Source organism: Trachypithecus francoisi, unplaced genomic scaffold (genome assembly GCF_009764315.1).
Source record: "Trachypithecus francoisi isolate TF-2019V2 unplaced genomic scaffold, Tfra_2.0 Lachesis_group3, whole genome shotgun sequence".
Classification (NCBI taxonomy): domain Eukaryota; kingdom Metazoa; phylum Chordata; class Mammalia; order Primates; family Cercopithecidae; genus Trachypithecus; species Trachypithecus francoisi.
This window is the reverse complement of record NW_022681468.1, coordinates 164,786,549-164,804,441: the sequence shown is the minus strand read 5'-3', so window position 1 is coordinate 164,804,441 and position 17,893 is coordinate 164,786,549. Positions and strand designations below refer to the sequence as shown.

The 17,893-nt window shown below is 44.9% G+C and overlaps 1 protein-coding gene across 4 annotated transcripts in view; it reads left to right on the top strand.

The window, feature by feature from the left end:
* The window catches only part of OCA2 (OCA2 melanosomal transmembrane protein), a 326,593-nt gene that overhangs the window by 6,962 nt on the left and 301,738 nt on the right, over nucleotides 1-17,893 (top strand). For all 4 annotated transcript variants that reach the window (XM_033190812.1, XM_033190808.1, XM_033190809.1 and 1 more), the window contains exon 2: nucleotides 11,089-11,336. In XM_033190812.1, the coding sequence (XP_033046703.1) occupies nucleotides 11,110-11,336 (227 nt within the window). In that variant the 5' untranslated portion in view covers nucleotides 11,089-11,109. The remainder of the gene's footprint in view (nucleotides 1-11,088; nucleotides 11,337-17,893) is intronic.

Genomic DNA, 17,893 nt, shown 5'->3' with positions numbered 1-17,893 from the left:
ACTCATTTAAAGTATACAAATTCATACCTGTAATCCCAGGACTTTGGGAGGCTAAGGTGAGAGGATCATTTGAGCCCAGAAATTTGAGACCAGCCTGGGCACCACAGCAAGACCCTGTCTCTACTGAAAATAAAAAATTAGCTGAGTGTGGTGGTGTGTGCCTGTGGTCCCAGCTACTTGGGAGCTGAAGTCGGAGGATCACTTGAGCCTGGGAGGACAAGACTGCAGTGAGGCGTGATTGCACCACTGCACTCCAGCCTGGGCGACAGAGGGAGACCCTGTCTCAAAAAAATGTACAGTTTAATGGCTTTTTAAAGTATATTCACTGAGTTGTGTGACCATCACCATGATCAATTTTAGAGCATTTTCATGAACCCAACTGAAACTCCACGCTATTAGCATTTGTTCTTCATTTCCCTCCAACCTTATCCCCTCCCCTAGCCATAGGCAGCAACTAATTTATTTTATTTTATTTCCCTATGGATTTACCTGTTCTGAAGATTTTATGTATACATGGAGTCAGGCAATATGTGGCCTTTTGTGACTAGCTTCTTTCACTGAACATGTTTCCAAAGGTTATCCATGTTTTAGCATGTGTCAGACACCATTCATTTTTATTGTCAAATAATCCACTGAGTGTATATACCACATTTTATTTATTTATTTAGTAATGGACATTTGGGTTATTTGCACTTCTTTCTTTTCTTCTTTCTCTTTTTCTTTTCTTTTTTTTTTTTTTTTGAGACAGAGTCTCGCTCTGTCACCCAGGCTGGAGTGCAGTGGCCGGATCTCAGCTCACTGCAAGCTCCGCCTCCCGGGTTTACGCCATTCTCCTGCCTCAGCCTCCCGAGTAGCTGGGACTAGAGGCGCCCGCCACCTCGCCCGGCTAGTTTTTTGTATTTTTTAGTAGAGACAGGGTTTCACCATGTTAGCCAGGATGGTCTTGATCTCTTGACCTTGTGATCCACCCGTCTCGGCCTCCCAAAGTGCTGGGATTACAGGCTTGAGCCACCACGCCTGGCCCTTTCTTTCTTTCTTTCTCTTTCTCTTTCTTTCTCTCTCTCTCTCTTCTTTCTTTCTTTCTCTTTCTTTCTTCTTTCTTTCTTTCTTCTTTCTTCTTTCTCTTTCTTTCTTCTTTCTTTCTTTCTTCTTTCTTCTTTCTTCTTTCTTTCTTTCTTTCTTTCTTTCTTTCTTCTTTCTTTTCTTTTCCTTCCTTCCTTCCTTCCTTTCTCTCTCTCTCTCTCTCTCTCTTTCTTTCTTTCTGTCTTTCTTTCTCTTTTTTTGAGACGGAGTCTTGTTCTGTCACCCAGGCTGGAATGCAGTGGCACAATTTCGGCTCCCTCCAACCTCCACCTCCTGGATTTAAATGATTCTCCTGCCTCAAACTCCCAAGTGGCTGGGATTACAGGTGCCCACCACCATGCCTGACTAATTTTTGTATTTTTCGTAGAAACGAGGTTTCACCATGTTGGCCAGGCTGGTCTTGAACTCCTGACCTCAAGTGATCCCCCGTCTTGGTCTCCCAAAGTGCTGGGATTACAGGCATGAGCCACCGTGCAGGGCCGGGTTGTTTCCACTTTTAGGGTATTGTGAATAATGATCCTATTGTTATTGTACACATATTTGTGTGGACATACGTTTTCATTTCTCATGGGCATGTTCCTACACATGGAATTGCTAGGTCACATGGTAGCTCCATGTTCAACATTGATTGATTTTTTGAATACTGAACCAGGCTTGCATTCCTAGAACACACCCTACTTAGTTATGTGTGTAGTTCTTTTGATATATTACTGAATTCCCTTTGCTAATATTTTGTTAAAGATTTTTGCACCATATTCATGTGAGATATTGGCCTGTAATATTTTTTCTTTGTACTGTATCTGATTTTGGTATCAGGGTAATATTGTCTTCATAAAACTCACTGAAGGTGTACCTCATCTTCTGTTTCCTGGAAGAGATTGTATAGAATTGGTGTTAATTTAAATGTTTGGTGGAATTCTCTAGTGAAACCATCTGACCCTAGCAATTTCTTTTGTAAAAATTCAAATTTAATTTACTTAATAGAAATTATAGAGCTATTCAGATTACCTGTTTTATATTGGATGAGTTGTAGTAATTTGTGCTTTTTGAGGAATCGGACTAAGTTTTCCAACTTATGTATGTAATGTTGTAAAATGGCAATCTAATATACCATTATTATTCTTTGATGTCTTCAGGGTCTGTAGTGGTATTTCCTGTTTCATTCCTGATATTAATAACTTTCATTCCCTGTTTTTTCTTTGCCAGTCTTGCTAGAGGATTGCTAATTCTGTTGATATTTTCAAAGAAGCCACTCTTGGTTTCGTTGATTTTTTTCTACTGTTTTTGTTGATTTGCTTTCTCTGTCATTGATTTTTAATCTCAGCTTCATTATTTCTCACTTCTGCTTGCTTTGGGTTTATTTTCCTCTTCTTTTTCGAGGTTCTTGAGATGAGAGCTTATATTATTTTTTGAGACTTGCTCTCCTTTTGATACTAGCATTTATGCTGTCAACTTCCTCCCATCCCTGATTTCACTGTGTTCTGCCAATTGTGGTATGTTGTATTTTCACTTTCATTCAGTTCAGTATAATTCTGATTTCCCTTGAGACTTTCTTTTTGAATCCTGAATTATTTGGAAGTATGTTTAATTTCCAAGGGTGCAGATTTTCCTCCTCTCTTTCTGTTACTTATTTCTAATTTGATTGCATTGTGGCTACAGAGTACTCTGTATGATCTCAATTCTTTTCAGTTTGTTGAGGTTTGGTTCACGGTCCAAAGCGTAGTCTATCTTGGTGTATGTTCTTCAGGTACTTTGTAAGAATATTCTGCTGTTGTTGGATGGAGTGTTCCACAAATATTGATTTTATTCTGTTGGTTGTAGGTGTTGTTCAGTTCTTCTAGATCTGCGCTGATTTTCTGTCTAGTTCTATTAATTGCCGAGAGACAAATGTTTACGTCTGTAACTATATGTGTCTTTCTCCTTTTAGTTCTATCAGTTTTTGCATTAGATATTTTGCGGATCTGTTTTATTGTGCATATGTGTTTAGGATTTCTGTGTCTTCTTGGTAAAGTGACCGTTTCATCACTACAAGATGCCTCTCTCGGTGCCTGGTAATTTTCTTTGCCTTGAAGTCTAGCATATGTTATGTGAATATAACCTCTCCTACTTTCTTTGGATTGATGCTTGAATGATACATCTTTTTCCATCCTTTTACTTGCACCCTACCTATATTGTTATTTAATTTTATTTTTCAACTTTTATTTTAGATTCGGGGATGCATGTGCAGGTTGTTACAAAGGCATGTTGTGTGACACTGCGGTTTGGTGTACCACTGAACCTGTCACCCAGGTAGTGAGCACAGTACCCAATAAGTAGTTTTTCAAGGCTTGATCTCCACCTGTTCCCTGCTCCAGTAGTCCCCAGGGTCTGTTGTTCCCATCTTTATGTCCATGTGAACCCATATACTGTTATTTTAGAAGTAAATTTCTTACAGACCTTGCATAGTTGAGTCATATTTTTAAATTCACTCTGCCAATCCATCTTTTAGTTGGTGTATTCAGACCATTTACATTCAATGCATTTTTCTGATATATTAGAGCTATGGGTAACTTGAACATTTTTTTAGAATTCCATTTTGATTTATCTATAATGTTTCTTGGTGTATCTCTTTTATAGCTTTTTAAAGTCATTGCTCTAGGTATTAAAGTATATATACACGTTACTTGTCACAGTCTACTGATGCCATCATTTTATCAGTTTGAGTAAAATCAAGAAAACTTACCTCCTTTTACATCCTTTACCTCTCTCACTTGTTATAGAATTGTCTTGATGATTTCATCTGCATACATTGATAAACACATCAAAGAGTGTTATAATTTTTGCTTCAAACATTCAACAGAATTTAGGAAAATCAAGAGGAGAGGGAAAATGTATTTACCTGTGTATAAATGTTATTCAATAGTGTGTTATCAACAGTTGATGACAGAATTACTTCCATTCTCTGAATGAAAACAGCACATGATGCATCTGTTAAGAATCTTGCTAGGACTGACCTTTTGTTTTTTTCCTTTGAGATGGAGTTTCACTTTTGTTGCCCAGGCTGGAATGCAATGGTACAGTCTTAACTCACTGCAACCTCTGCCTCCTGGGTTCAAATGATTATCCTGCCTCAGCCTGCCAAGTAGCTAGGATTACAGGTGTCCTCCACCATGCCCGGCTAATTTTTGTATGTTTAGTAGGGGTGGGGTTTCACTATGTTGACTAGGCTGGTGGCAAACTCCTGACCTCAGGTGATCCACCCATCTTGGCCTCCCAAAGTGCTGGGATTACAGGTGTGAGCCACCGCACCCAGCCTGGACTTACTTTTATTTTATTTTATTTTATTATTATTTTTTGAGACAGGGTCTCACTCTGTCACCCAGGCTTGAGTGCAGTGGCACAATCCTGATTCACTGAAGCCTCGACTTTCCTGGCTTAGTGATTCTTCCACCTCAGCCTCCTGAGTAGCTGGGACTACAGGCATGCACCACCATGCCTGGCTAAGTTTTTTTTTTTTTTTTTTTTATTTTATTTTTTATTTTTTATTTTTTATTTTTTTGAGGCGGAGTCTGGCTCTGTCGCCCAGACTGGAGTGCAGTGGCCGGATCTCAGCTCACTGCAAGCTCCGCCTCCCGGGTTTACGCCATTCTCCTGCCTCAGCCTCCCGAGTAGCTGGGACTACAGGCGCCCGCCACCTCGCCCGGCTAGTTTTTGTATTTTTAGTAGAGACGGGGTTTCACCGTGTTAGCCAGGATGGTCTCGATCTCCTGACCTAGTGATCCGCCCGTCTTGGCCTCCCAAAGTGCTGGGATTACAGGCTTGAGCCACCGCGCCTGGCCGTTTTTGTATTTTTAATAGAGATGGGATTTTGCTTTGTTGCCCACGCTGGTCTCAAACTCCTGGGCTCAATCAGTCTGCCTGCCTTGGCTTCCCAGAGTGCTGGGATTACAGGCGTGAACCACCACTCCTGTCCTTACTTATATTCTTTTACCTTCCTGATGTTCTAAAATGTATTCTTTCATTTTCCCTTTCTGTTTGGAGAACTTCATTTAGTCATTCTTTTAGGGTAGGTCTGCTGGCAATAAATTTTTAGTTTTCTTTAATGTAAAAACATCTTGATTTCTCTTTCACTGGATATAGGCTTCTGGCTTGACTGTTCCTTCCTCTCATTACATGAAAAATGTTATGTCACTTTCTTCTGGCCACCATGGTTCTTGTCATCTGAATTGGTTTTTTTCCGTGTAGGGACATTTTAATTTCTCTCTTTAGGACGTTTTTCTTTGCTTTTAGTTTTTAAAATTTTGCCTTCTATATGTGTTGGTGTGGATTTCTTTGGGGTTATCTTGTTTGGGGTTTGCTTAGCTTCTCAAATCTGTAGGTTTATGTCTTTTGCCACATTTAGGAAATTTTCAGCCATGACGTCTTCAAATACTTTTTAAGCTACATACTCTTCATCATCTTCTTCTGGCATTTGGATTACATGAAAGTTAGATCTTGTGTTACGGTCCCACAGGTCTCTGAGGCTGATAAACTGTTTTAGACTATATTTTCTCTATTGTTCAGATTGAGTAATTTCTGTTGTTCTGTCTTCCACTTACTGATTCTTTTCTCTGTTCCCTCCATTTTACTGTTGAGTTCATTTTTGCATTTTAAATTTTGCTATTGTGTTTTTCAGTTTCATTTGGCTCTTATTTGCTGAGACTTTCTGTGTTTCATTTGTTTCAAATGTGTTTGTTATTGCTTGTTGAACCATTTTTATTTTGGCTGATTTAAAAATATTTTTTCAGATAATTCTAACATCTCCATCATCTTGGTGTCATCGTCTATTTTCTTTCAAGTTGAGATTTTCCTGGTTATCACTATGATAGGTGGTTTTGAGTGAAACCTGCATATTTTGAGTATTACGTTACAAGACTCTAATCACCACTTAAACCTTCTGTTTAGTTGGCTTCCTTTGACACTGCTCCAGCAGAAGGGCCTGACGTTGCTGCCCGATAGGGTTAGAAGTTCAGGTTCCCCAAGATGGGGAAGGATTCCCCCTTATTGCTGGGTGGGTGTGGGACCTCTGCCTCTTACTAGGCCTCTGCTGATATCACCCTGGCTGCGTGGAATGGGACATCTCATTACTGCTCATTACTGACCTCTAGTGACACCGCTGGGGGGTGGCCTCATTACTGCTGAGCAGAAGTGAATGCCCTGACACCCCATTTGGCCTCCTCTGACACCATGTCAGCAAGGAAGGAGAGGGGTCCCTTTTACTTCAGGGCAGGGATGAAGTCCAGGCTCCTCACATGGTGGTCCCCACTTAAGCCATTGGGGGAGGAGTGTGTAGGGAGGAGGTGGAACTCCCTAGCACCCAGCAACTAGTGAATGTCCAAACTCCCTACTCAACCTTTTACGAAGCATCCTGGTGAGGACTGGGGGCCAGGCACTGTGTAATATCCTTTGGAGGATGTCCACTCAGCCTTTGCTCTCCTGAGTGGATATGGGTCTACAGTATTAGGCTGCAGTAGAACAGATATTGTCGGCCAGGCGCGGTGGCTCAAGCCTGTAATCCCAGCACTTTGGGAGGCCGAGACGGGCGGATCACTAGGTCAGGAGATCGAGACCATCCTGGCTAACACAGTGAAACCCCATCTCTACTAAAAAATACAAAAAAAACTAGCCGGGCGAGGTGGCGGGCGCCTCTAGTCCCAGCTACTCGGGAGGCTGAGGCAGGAGAATGGCGTGAACCCGGGAGGCGGAGCTTGCAGTGAGCTGAGATCCGGCCACTGCACTCCAGCCTGGGCGACAGAGCCAGACTCCGTCTCAAAAAAAAAGAACAGGCCGGGCGCGGTGGCTCAAGCCTGTAATCCCAGCACTTTGGGAGGCCGAGACGGGTGGATCACGAGGTCAGGAGATCGAGACCATCCTGGCTAACACGGTGAAACCCCATCTCTACTAAAAATACCAAAAAAAAAACTAGCCGGGCGAGGTGGTGGGCGCCTGTAGTCCCAGCTACTCGGGAGGCTGAGGCAGGAGAATGACGTGAACCCGGGAGGCGGAGCTTGCAGTGAGCTGAGATCCGGCCACTGCACTCCAGCCGGAGTGACAGAGCAAGACTCCGTCTAAAAAAAAAAAAAAAAAAAAAGAACAGATATTGTCTAAAAGCTTTCTGTCTTGCTGGCTACCTATTTCCTGGTCCTTTGGCTGGGGGCAGGCTTCTCTTGGGGCTTTTTGTTCTAAACGTCAGGTTTTTAGTTGTACTTAGCAGGAAGAACAGGGAAAAGTAGGTCTTCTCTGTCTTTCTGAAAACACCAGTCCTGAGCTGTGTATTTTTAGTGTTGGCAGATAGGACAGTATGTTTGCATGCCAGTTTGTGAGGTTCAGGATGGGGAGGGATGCAACAGTGCGGTCTGGCCGAGGGTGGGAGCAGGTGGGCTCCACTGTACCTGGCAGGGCTGTAGATAAGTATGTCCTTGAGAGGCTGGGCTTTTATTCTCATTGCTTCTAGTTTTGCCAGCATGGCTATTCTGGGATGTTTTGCTCTTGGAGACATTCCTCACTGTCGCCCTACTGTGTTCTGAATTCCAGTGTCTGACTCCAGCTTGGGCTCTGGCTTGGGTTCAGCCAATAGGAGACTCTTCTGGGCGATTAGGGGATTAGGGAAGGGAGGATGCCCCGTTCTTCTTTCGGGTATCTCTTCTGGGGCTCCAGCTCCTTCTAGAAGTGCTCAGAGTAGCTTCTATTTCCTTCTTGGACCTTGGCTGATTCGGTCAGTAAAGGGAGCAAGAGGCAGAGGCAGCAGCTGGGAGTGAAAGGGGGATGGGTGTGTGAGGTTTAAGCAGGGAGTGAAGGACAGCAGGTGCGTATACTGCCTGGGGAGGTGTGGTGGGATTGCTGGGCAGTACTGGGGCCCACCTGGGGTTCCTCATATGATGTCATCTGCAGGCATAGGCAGCAAGGAAGGTTTTCTACAGCCATGTTCAGCGGCTGAGAAGGGTTGGGATTTGGCCATGGGTGGCAGACTCCAGGGGCCCATGGTCCCCACCTCCTGGTGTTCACACCCTGGTTTAGTCCTCTCCCTTTGTGTGTGGGCAGGCAGGACCCAGGACTGACCTCCAGCTGACAGAATACAGCAAAGTGGTGGATGTCCCCCGACACGTAATAGCCTATAAAACTCTGCCTCACTGCTGCTCACTCTCCAGATGCTCCTTGCTGCCTGAGAAGGCAAGCAGACGTACTGGAGGAGCCCACGTGGTGAGGATGCAGGAGACTGTTGGGGTGAAGGGGGCCTCTGAGGGGGCCTCCTGTAACAAAACACCATAAACTTCTTGCTGGCCCACAGCCAGCAAGAAGCTGCGTCCCTGAGTCCTGCAGCCACCAGGACGTGGATCCTGTCTGCACTGAGTGACCTTGGCAGCAGATTCTTCCCCAGTTGAGCTTCCAGATGAAATCACAGCCCAGTGGCCCCTTGAGATCCCAAGCAGACAACCCAGTTGAGCCACCCTGGCCTTGACACACAGAAACTCTGAGATTTTACACATATGTGCTTTTACACCTGTATACTTTATGGTGATTTGTTTTGCAGTAATAAAAAACTCGTTTATCAGGTAAGTTTGAGAGAATGATTTGGGGCAAGTAAGAGGAGGGTGTTTGCTGGACCACAGAGGTTCCACCGGGAAAGAGGGGAGTGAGGCCTTGGAGAAGGGACATGGCCTGAAAGAGAGTGGACATTTGTTGTACTAAGGGTGGGTGGTATGTTCCTGTGCGAGTCCATTCATGCTGCTGTAACAAAACACCATAAACTGATGACTTATGCCACAAACATCATTTCTCACAGTTTGGGAGGCTGTGAAGTCTCAGGTCACAGCACCAGCAGATTCAGTGTCTGGGGAGGGCCCACCTTCTCCCCGTGTCCCCACACGGTGGAGAGAGGAGCCGAGGTCTCCCACAACTCTCAGAAGGGTCTGGAGAGCTCTACCCTCAGGGCCTCCCCAAATCCCAGTCACTCCCTGACACCCCACCTCTGAATACCATCCCATTAGAGGGGAGGGTTTCAGGCTCTGAGTTTGTTAGAGGGCACATACACAGTCAGTTTGTGACAATTCCAATGGCATGTTCTTCTAAAGAAGCTGGGTGTTTTAGGAGGGGCAGTGGCGTCTTGGAATTGTCAATGGAGAGCAGGAGGACCCCCTCTGAAGTCTCAGCAGGACCAGCTACATAATTTGTGGGGCCCTTTGTTCAAAAACCAGGGAAAATGCCATTAATGGTACTAAAATATAAAGTTTTCCCCTTTCTTCCATTCTCTCTCTCTCGGCTTGTCATGGTGCTTTTAAATTGGTATTTAATGTCATTATTCTAAATTAAAAAATTTAAATTTTAAATTGTTACTTTTACTAGTCATCTTTATATCATGCCACATCAGTTTTAAATGCAAATACTGAAACATGTAGCTCGTGTGTGGAATTTGTGGAATCAGACTTTTTTGTAGCTGGTGTGTACATTTGTACTTTGTTCTTACCAGGCAGTGGAACCATTGTATAAAACAAATGCAACTGCTTTATCTCACTTTTATGTTACAAGAACATTCTGCCGACATGGCCTCCCTTCGGCTCACTGGTTTGTGAGTGATCACTCTCAGCATAAGTGGTTGGTTAAAGCAGGGAAATACCAATGGTGAGAAGGATATATGGACTTCCTTGGTCGTTCAGGTTTCTTCGAATGTCATGTCTTTCTGTATTTGAAGTCAGTTCTGGCTCCACCAGGAAGTGTGCGTCTGGGGCTGTCAGTGCCCTGTCTTACTCAGTGGTAGACATGACACGCCCTGTACTTGCTTTGAGTCTCAGCAAACTCCATGTCATCCTATTGTGCTAACTCCAACCCCAGCACGTGCCTCTGCATCTCAGTGCCAGAAATCCAACTCAGCCAAAGTGCACACTGAGTCCTGGCTTCAGGGCAACCCTGGACAGCAAACCAAGCGGCTGCAAGGCCAAAGGTCATTTCTGGTGCTGTAGGATGCTGGAAAAGGTAAAAAATAAAATGGTAAGTGGTTTGAAATATAAGCCCCAAAGTAGGACAGCATAACCTTACAAGTATAGGAATAGTTCTTACTCTTATGGTGGGTATATTATATTCTCACCAGAAAAATATTAATTTGCTGAATGCAAAAAATGTAAAAATCACAGAAGAGACAAAACCAAAGGAAAAGGACCCCATGGGTGCCATCGCCATCCAGAGGCAGCTGTGTTTTGGAGGGCGTGGCTTTTGGGCTTCTGTTCTACGTATGTAATTCATAAATATTTATTTCAATAAAAACATCACAGTGTACTACGTGCCTTATTCTTTCCACATCCTTAGCATTTCCCAATAGCAAGAACCATCCCTTAGGTCATTTTTAATGTAGCACAGAATTTCATGCTGTGTACACATCACAATTTACCTAAGGAGCTCTCTGTTGCTGAACACTTAGGCCATTGCTAGTGTGTCCAGAGTTGGTTCCTTCTGGTGGGTTCTTGGGCTCGCTGACTTCAAGAATGATGCCGCAGACCTTCGCGGTGAGTGTTACAGCTCTTAAAGGTGGCACAGACCCAAAGAGTGAGCAGCAGCAAAATTTATCCTGAAGAGCAAAAGAGGGAAGCATCCGCAGCCTGGAACTGGAGCCCAGCGGGCTGCTGCAGCTGCCTGGGGGTGGGGGGGTGGTCAGTTTTTATTCCTTATTTGTCCCTCCCCACATCCTGCTGATTGGTCCATTTTACAGAGAGTTCTGATTGGTCCATTTTATTACAGAGTGCTGATTGGTCCATGTTCCAGAGTGCTGATTGGTGCATTTACAATCCTTTAGCCAGACAAGTTCTCCAAGTCCCCGCTCCACCCAGGAAGTCCAGCTTCACTTCTCGCTCGTGTGAGTTGCTCCTGCGTGGTTAGGACGCTGGAACTCTGGGAGCGCCTCCGTGGGAGCAGCATTCCTACTGTTTGGACTTCCAAGGTGCAAACGTGAGGCCCAGTGTGCCTTTCATCACGAGTGGTTTTTTCTGGCTGCCCTAGAGAGAAGACTGGCAGTGGAGCATGCGTCTGGAGGGCAGAGACGGCAGGCGGTACCCTGGCGCGCCGGAGGTGGAGCTCCTGCAGACGTCCGTGCCCCCTGGACTCGCTGAACTTGCAGCTGGCAAGCGCAGGCCTCCGCGGGGAGCCGGCGGGGTGGACCCCTCGCGCTCCTGCCCCAGCGGGGCCGCTGGGCAGAGCTCCTGGGCTCCTGCAGGCCAGGAGTGTGCTTCATTCCTCACAAAGGGGAGGTGAGTTTAAAATAGTGCCATCTTGTAAATGTGGACTTCACAAAGATTGGGTTTCCGTGAGCATCGTTCCCCCACTTTTGTTGTAGGAAAAATTTCCAGAAATTTTCCAAGAATTTTTCCAGCGTTAGATCACTTTCCCGGCTTAGTTTTTGATGACTGATATTTGTAAAATATGAAGAGCTTAATTTAGCTCCAAAAGATAATACAAATAGAAAAGAGAGTTTGTAGCATGAAGATTTAACACTTAGTGTATTATTTAAGGTATTGCAGTTATTCTGCAATTGGAAAGTGTCTCTTAGGACATGCTTTATTTCTATACATATAGCAAGTGAAACTGAGTAGTTTCATGTCAGAAAAGTCAGAATTTACATACAGGAAATTTAAAAATAATTTCAACATTTATTTTAGATTCAGGGCTTAAATGTGCAGATTTGTTACCTGGATATGTTGTGTGATGCTGAGGGTAGTCAGCATGGTACCCAATAGTTAGTTTTCCACCCTCCCTCCTCCCGCCCCCGTGTGGTCCGAGTGTCCCCTGCTGCCTTCTTTATGCCCATATGCACCCGGGGGTTAGAGCCACTTATCATGAGAATATGTGGTATTTGGTTTCCTGTTCCTGTGTTAACCGTTTGGATAATGGCCTCCAGCTACATCCATGTTGCTGCAAAAGACATGATTTCTTTCTTTAAGAGAAAATTTTGATACATCTTTAAATATTTACTTGTGTAAAGACAATGAATGGATTTTACATGTCAATCCTTGTACTCCAAATCCATAATTTGCAGTTCACGCAGATGTCCTTGTAACGAGAAAAGCAGCATCCTGTGAGTAGATGTCTCTGCCTGTCTTTAATGGGGGCGTATCGATGACATGGCAGATCTGAGGACCCGCGTTCCCACAGCCAGAGCCCTGACCCCTGCAGTACTGATGGTCTCTCCAGCCTTTAACAAAGCACCACAGAATTGCGTGCGGGTGTGGTGCGTGCTGCTGCTGTGATCCTGCCCCCTCCAGGGGGAGCTCCCCAACGTGCGTGCTCATACTTTGACTGAGTGTTTCTACTGACTTAGAGTCTATGCTGTCGTTTTGCAAATGGTGAAACTTTGAGTTGCTCTCTTTGGCAACGTGTTTTGAGGTTTCTCTGTGCTGATGCCTATAGATCTCGTTCATTCTTGTGAACTGCTTGCATAGAATTTCATTATGTGAACATGCCACCATTCATACATGTTCTCCTGGTGGCGGCTTTTCAGTTTCTGCTCCTCACCCCCCAGCATATACTATTAAAAACAGCCTGTAGTAAATGTTCTCTGTTATACACTGAATATATTTGTTCCTCCCAGATTCATATTGAATATTCTGAGAATTAACTTTCTCTGGTCCCATGTTGCAGGATCTTCCCCCAGCGAGAGGCTTGCCTTTTCCTTTGCTTTCAAGACTGTTTTGTTGGGAAGTGTCTAATGTGGCCGGAAGGACTGCGTGGCCGTGTGCATGGGGGGCAGACGAGGCAGCAGGGTTGTCCCAGCCAGGATGTGAGTGATGGAAGGCTAATGTTCAGCTTCCAGTGAGACAAGAGTCAGGAAAACCAGACGAGCATATTTCCAAGTTCTTTGACCTCACTTCTTGCTTGGATGGATGGTGTACCAGGGGCAGACTGGGGCCTGTCATGAGCTCCACAGTCAGGAGGCCCTGGGCACCCAGGCAGGATTCCAGGTGGAGGAGAAGGGAGGGCGTGGAGAGGTGCTGACAGGTGCGGGAACGTGGGGGCAAGAGCTGGCAGGTGTGGTGGTCCAGTGAAGGGAGGGCTGAGGGTGCCCCGACCCCACAGCCTGCCCAGGGCACAGGGAGGGGGTGTTGGGATGGCACTGGCAACTACCTAGGCTGAGTGCGGAGATGCCAGAAGGTGCCACCCGTGTCCGCAGCATGAGCCCTCACAAGTGAGCAACACCTCCCATGTGGAGCTTCTCCCAGGAGGAGGAGCAACAGGGAACCGCAGCCTCAAGGGGCAGCTCTCAGCACCACAAGGAGAATGGCATGTTGGCCCAGCCCACCCACGGTGAGGAATCTCGGGGGAAGGGCTCACTGGTGTGAATGTCTGAGTATGGAGGGCACAGGCTGTTGTCCACGTGCACCTAGGCGAGCCGCCGGAAACAGCACACTCCCGGACAGGTGTGGGGCCGTGTCGCCTGGTGGCCATGTATGGAGTATCCCAGCACTGTCATCTTTAGCTGAAGGTTACTGAAGGGTTTTATTACATTTTGCCTTTCTTGTTTCATGAACATAGGCAGAAAATGAAAAACAAAACAAAACAGTGTTCTTATTAGAGAGAAGATACGTAAGTCTTTGAACCTAGCATAGGTGGGAGTCTTAGCTATGTGGAAACCAGCAAACCCCTTAGCGTCAGTGAGGTCAAACCCACCTATTACGGGTTCAGCTGTGGAGAATGACCAGAGTGAAAGAGCACTATGAGATGCTGCCAATAGATTGCTTCAGACTGTGTTGAAAAGGTAATTTGGGGCACTGAACTGGCCTATGTTTTAGCTCTCAGGGAATCATCCCCTTGCAGCCTGGTTTTCTGTCGTTTGTGCAGGGGAGAAGCAGGCAGAGGCTGCAGCCTGCCGTGTTCCCTTTTTCCTTTGGCTCCCAGGCAGCTCAGGTGCAATTTCTTGGGTCAGTTTCATCACCTGTGTACAAACTGATAAGTCGGTATTTTCTTAAAATGATTAAAATCTGTATGAAACAAGGCAGGATATACATATAAAGAAAGCTGGAAGGGAGAGTGCATTCATAATCTATTGCCAGGTAACAAATTTCTCCCAAACTTAGCAGCTTAAAAGAGTGCATATTTATTTTCTTAGTTTCATGAGTCAGAAATCTGGGCACAGCTGACCTAGGTCCTCTGCTCAGGGTCTTCATAGGCTGGGACAAGTTGTCAGCTAGAGCCATAGCATCTCAGCGTTCAGCTGGAGCAGGATCCGCTTCTGAGCTCATCTGTGTGGTTGCTGGCCGGCTGTGGTTCTTCCTGGGCTGTTGGACGGATGGCCTCAGTTCCTTGCTGGCTGTTGACTGGAGGCCCCCTCAGCTCCTTGCCAGGGGCCCACTCCATCTGGGCAGGCACAAGGGATAGTCTTTTGTGACCTAATCACAGAGTGACACCATCCCTTCTTCTGTATTCTGTTGGTTAGAAGCCAGTCACTAGGTCCAGCCCACACTCGAGGATGGGATTGTGGGAGGGTGTGAGTACCAGCAGGCCAATTCCTGGAAGCCACTCAGGCACCACTGACCCCAGAGATGAATAGTGGTGAAGGAAATTGTTGTGAAAAAGTTGGAAATGGAACACAAAGATGATTGGTGTCTTTTATAGGAAGTGAAGGGAGGTCTGGAATCCTTCCAGGTTATCTGCATTTTTCACTGTTTGCAACTCATCAGAAAGCTGACAATAATGCAGATGACTCTTTTCCCTAGAAGTAAAGTTGGATTGTGTCTGTGGAATGCATTGTTCAGTTTTGCATTTATTTGTAAGTTCAATTCAACATTGTCACCCAGGCTGGAGTACAGTGGCCCAATCTCAGCTCACTGCAACCTCCGCCTCCCAGGTTCAAGTGATTCTCCTGCCTCAGCCTCCCAAGTAGCTGGGACTACAGGCACTCGCCACCACATCTGGCTAATTTTTGTATATTTAGTAGAGATGGGGTTTCACCATGTTGGCCAGGATAGTCTTGATCTCCTGACCTCTGTTCCACCACCTCAGCCTCCCAAAGTGCTGGGATTACAGGCATGAGCCACCGCGCCTGACCCAATTCAGCATTTCTGAGTGTCCATGTAGGTGTGGTTTTTTGCATCTTATCAGTTTCATCTGATTGATGAGTTAAACAAAGGATTGACCTGCATTCATTTTATGTTGGGATGAGAGCCATGGTTTTACCCTCCTTTAACAATAGTCCTATAACAGAGGGAACCAACCACAAAGACATATGGAGAAAGCAGACTTTGTTCTCTGGGCACCTCAACGCTTGTCTTTCGGACCCTGCACCTGCTCTGTGTGTCCAGCCCTGGAACGCTGCTGGACACTCCTCAGGGCTGTTTCCCCCCGTCTTAGCTGAGGACTTCCACCCTTTTGTTAGAGGAATATGTCTTGTCCATACAATCGTAATGACATGAAACACACAAAATTGCCAAATGAAAGATGAATTTTTTTATCCAATATGCTAATTTTATTCATAAAAAAGTAAGCACAGGGCTGGGTGCAGTGGCTCACGTCTGTAATTCCAGTACTTTTGGAGGCTGAGGCAGGCCAGTCACCTGAGATTGGGAGTTTGAGACCAGCCTGACCAACATGGAGAAACCCCGTCTCTACTGAAAATACAAAATTAGCCGGACCTGGTGTCACACGCTGTAATCCCGGCTACTCGGGAGGCTGAGGTAGGAGAATCGCTTGAACCTGGGAGGCGGAGGTTGCAGTGAGCTGAGATCGCACCATTGCCCTCCAGCCTGGGCAACAAGTGTGAAACTGTCTCAAAAAAACAAAAAAGAAAGTGAGCACAGAGTGACACGCAGACTTCCCCACTCTCTTCACTCTCTCTTTCCCGTTCGCTTTGCCTAAAAATTAAATCTCAGAAAATTTTGAATCAATTTTTCTCTGTATCTCAAAATAGTATGTAAGAACGACAGATATACTTAAATACATTTGGTTGTCAGATTGACAGACTTAAATTATCTATTTTTTTTAAAGTCAAGATTGTGTGGGAAGGTTTATTTCTAATCAGTGGAAAATGTAATTAACTTTTTCTAATTGTTTTCACAAATCAGGAATTAATTGACCTTAAAATTTGCCCTTTCAAAATTAGCTAATTACCTTTCAGTCTTCCACTTAGCAGGAATATATATGATGGAAGGTTGGACAGGGAAGCAAATTAGAGAGAATATGTTAAAAATAATGAAGATAAATTATTTTAAGACAGCATTTACTATCATGGATTAGTTACTGTATTTCATTAGTATCAAGTGAAAATAAATATACTGCTGAAAATTTGGAGGTTGAAGGGAGAGCACAGCATTGTGCCCCTAACACAGTCATTACTGTCTGCTTGCATTTATCTGTGTTCCCTTCTGGTCTTTCCCATATGTAATACAAGTTTTTACATAATTGTGCTCAGAGTGTATCTCGTGCTTTGTAGTTTCTTAAATGTAACAATATATTGTAAACACTATCAGTGTTGCAGATTGCTCAAAGCTATTATTTTATATATATATATATATATATATATTTTTTTTTTTTTTTTTTTTTTTGAGGAGGAGTCTCGCTCTGTCGCCGGGACTGGAGTGCAGTGGCCGGATCTCAGCTCACTGCAAGCTCCGCCTCCCGGGTTACGCCATTCTCCTGCCTCAGCCTCCCTAGTAGCTGGGACTACAGGCACCCGCCACCTCGCCCGGCTAGTTTTTGTATTTTTAGTAGATACGGGGTTTCACCGTGTTAGCCAGGATGGTCTCGATCTCCTGACCTCGTGATCCGCCCGTCTCGGCCTCCCAAAGTGCTGGGATTACAGGCTTGAGCCACCGCGCCCGGCCTATTTTATATATTTTTAATTGAAGTATAATTTCACCAGAAATGGTGAGTAGATCTATGGGTTTTGACAAATGCATACAGCTGTGTAATTGTCAGCAAATCAAGATCTGGAATATTTCTATCACAAAAACTCCTTTGGTCACTTCCTCTTCCCGTCAGCACTTGTTAACCATCAATCTGTTTTCTGTTTCTACATTTTTGCCTGTTTCAAGCATGTCAAATAAATGGAACCACTGAGTTTGGTTCGTTTACTTAGTATAATGCATTTGAGCTTTATCCAAGTTGTGTTTCTTCTTATTGCTGAGTGGAGCTGTGTGGACATATCACGCTTTATTTATTCATTCTCCTCTTGAAGGGCACTTGGGTTGTTCCCAAGTTTTGGTAATTATGAATAAAAGCAGTATAAGCATTGGCATACAGGTTTTTATGTGAATGTAAATTTTAATTTCTCTTGGATAAATGCCTAGGAATGAGATTGCTGAGTTATTTGATAAGTATGTGTTTAACTGTCTAAGCAGTGGCCAAACTACTTTCCAAGGAAGCTGTATCATTTTGCATTTTCACCTGTAGTGCATGAGAGCTCCAGTGCTCTGCATCCTTGTCAGCACTTAATATTGACTGTACTTTTAATTTTAGCTGTTTTAGTAAGTATGTAGAGGTACCTTATCATAGTTTTATTTTATTTTATTTTTTATTTTATTTTATTTTTTATTTATTTTTTTTTGAGACGGAGTCTTGCTCTGCCGCCCAGGCTGGAGTGCAGTGGCCGGCTCTCAGCTCACTGCAAGCTCCGCCTCCCGGGTTCACGCCATTCTCCTGCCTCAGCCTCCCGAGTAGCTGGGACTACAGGCACCCACCACCTCGCCCGGCTAGTTTTTTATATTTTTTAGTAGAGACGGGGTTTCACCGTGTTAGCCAGGATGGTCTCGATCTCCTGACCTTGTGATCCGCCCGTCTCGGCCTCCCAAAGTGCTGGGATTACAGGCTTGAGCCACCG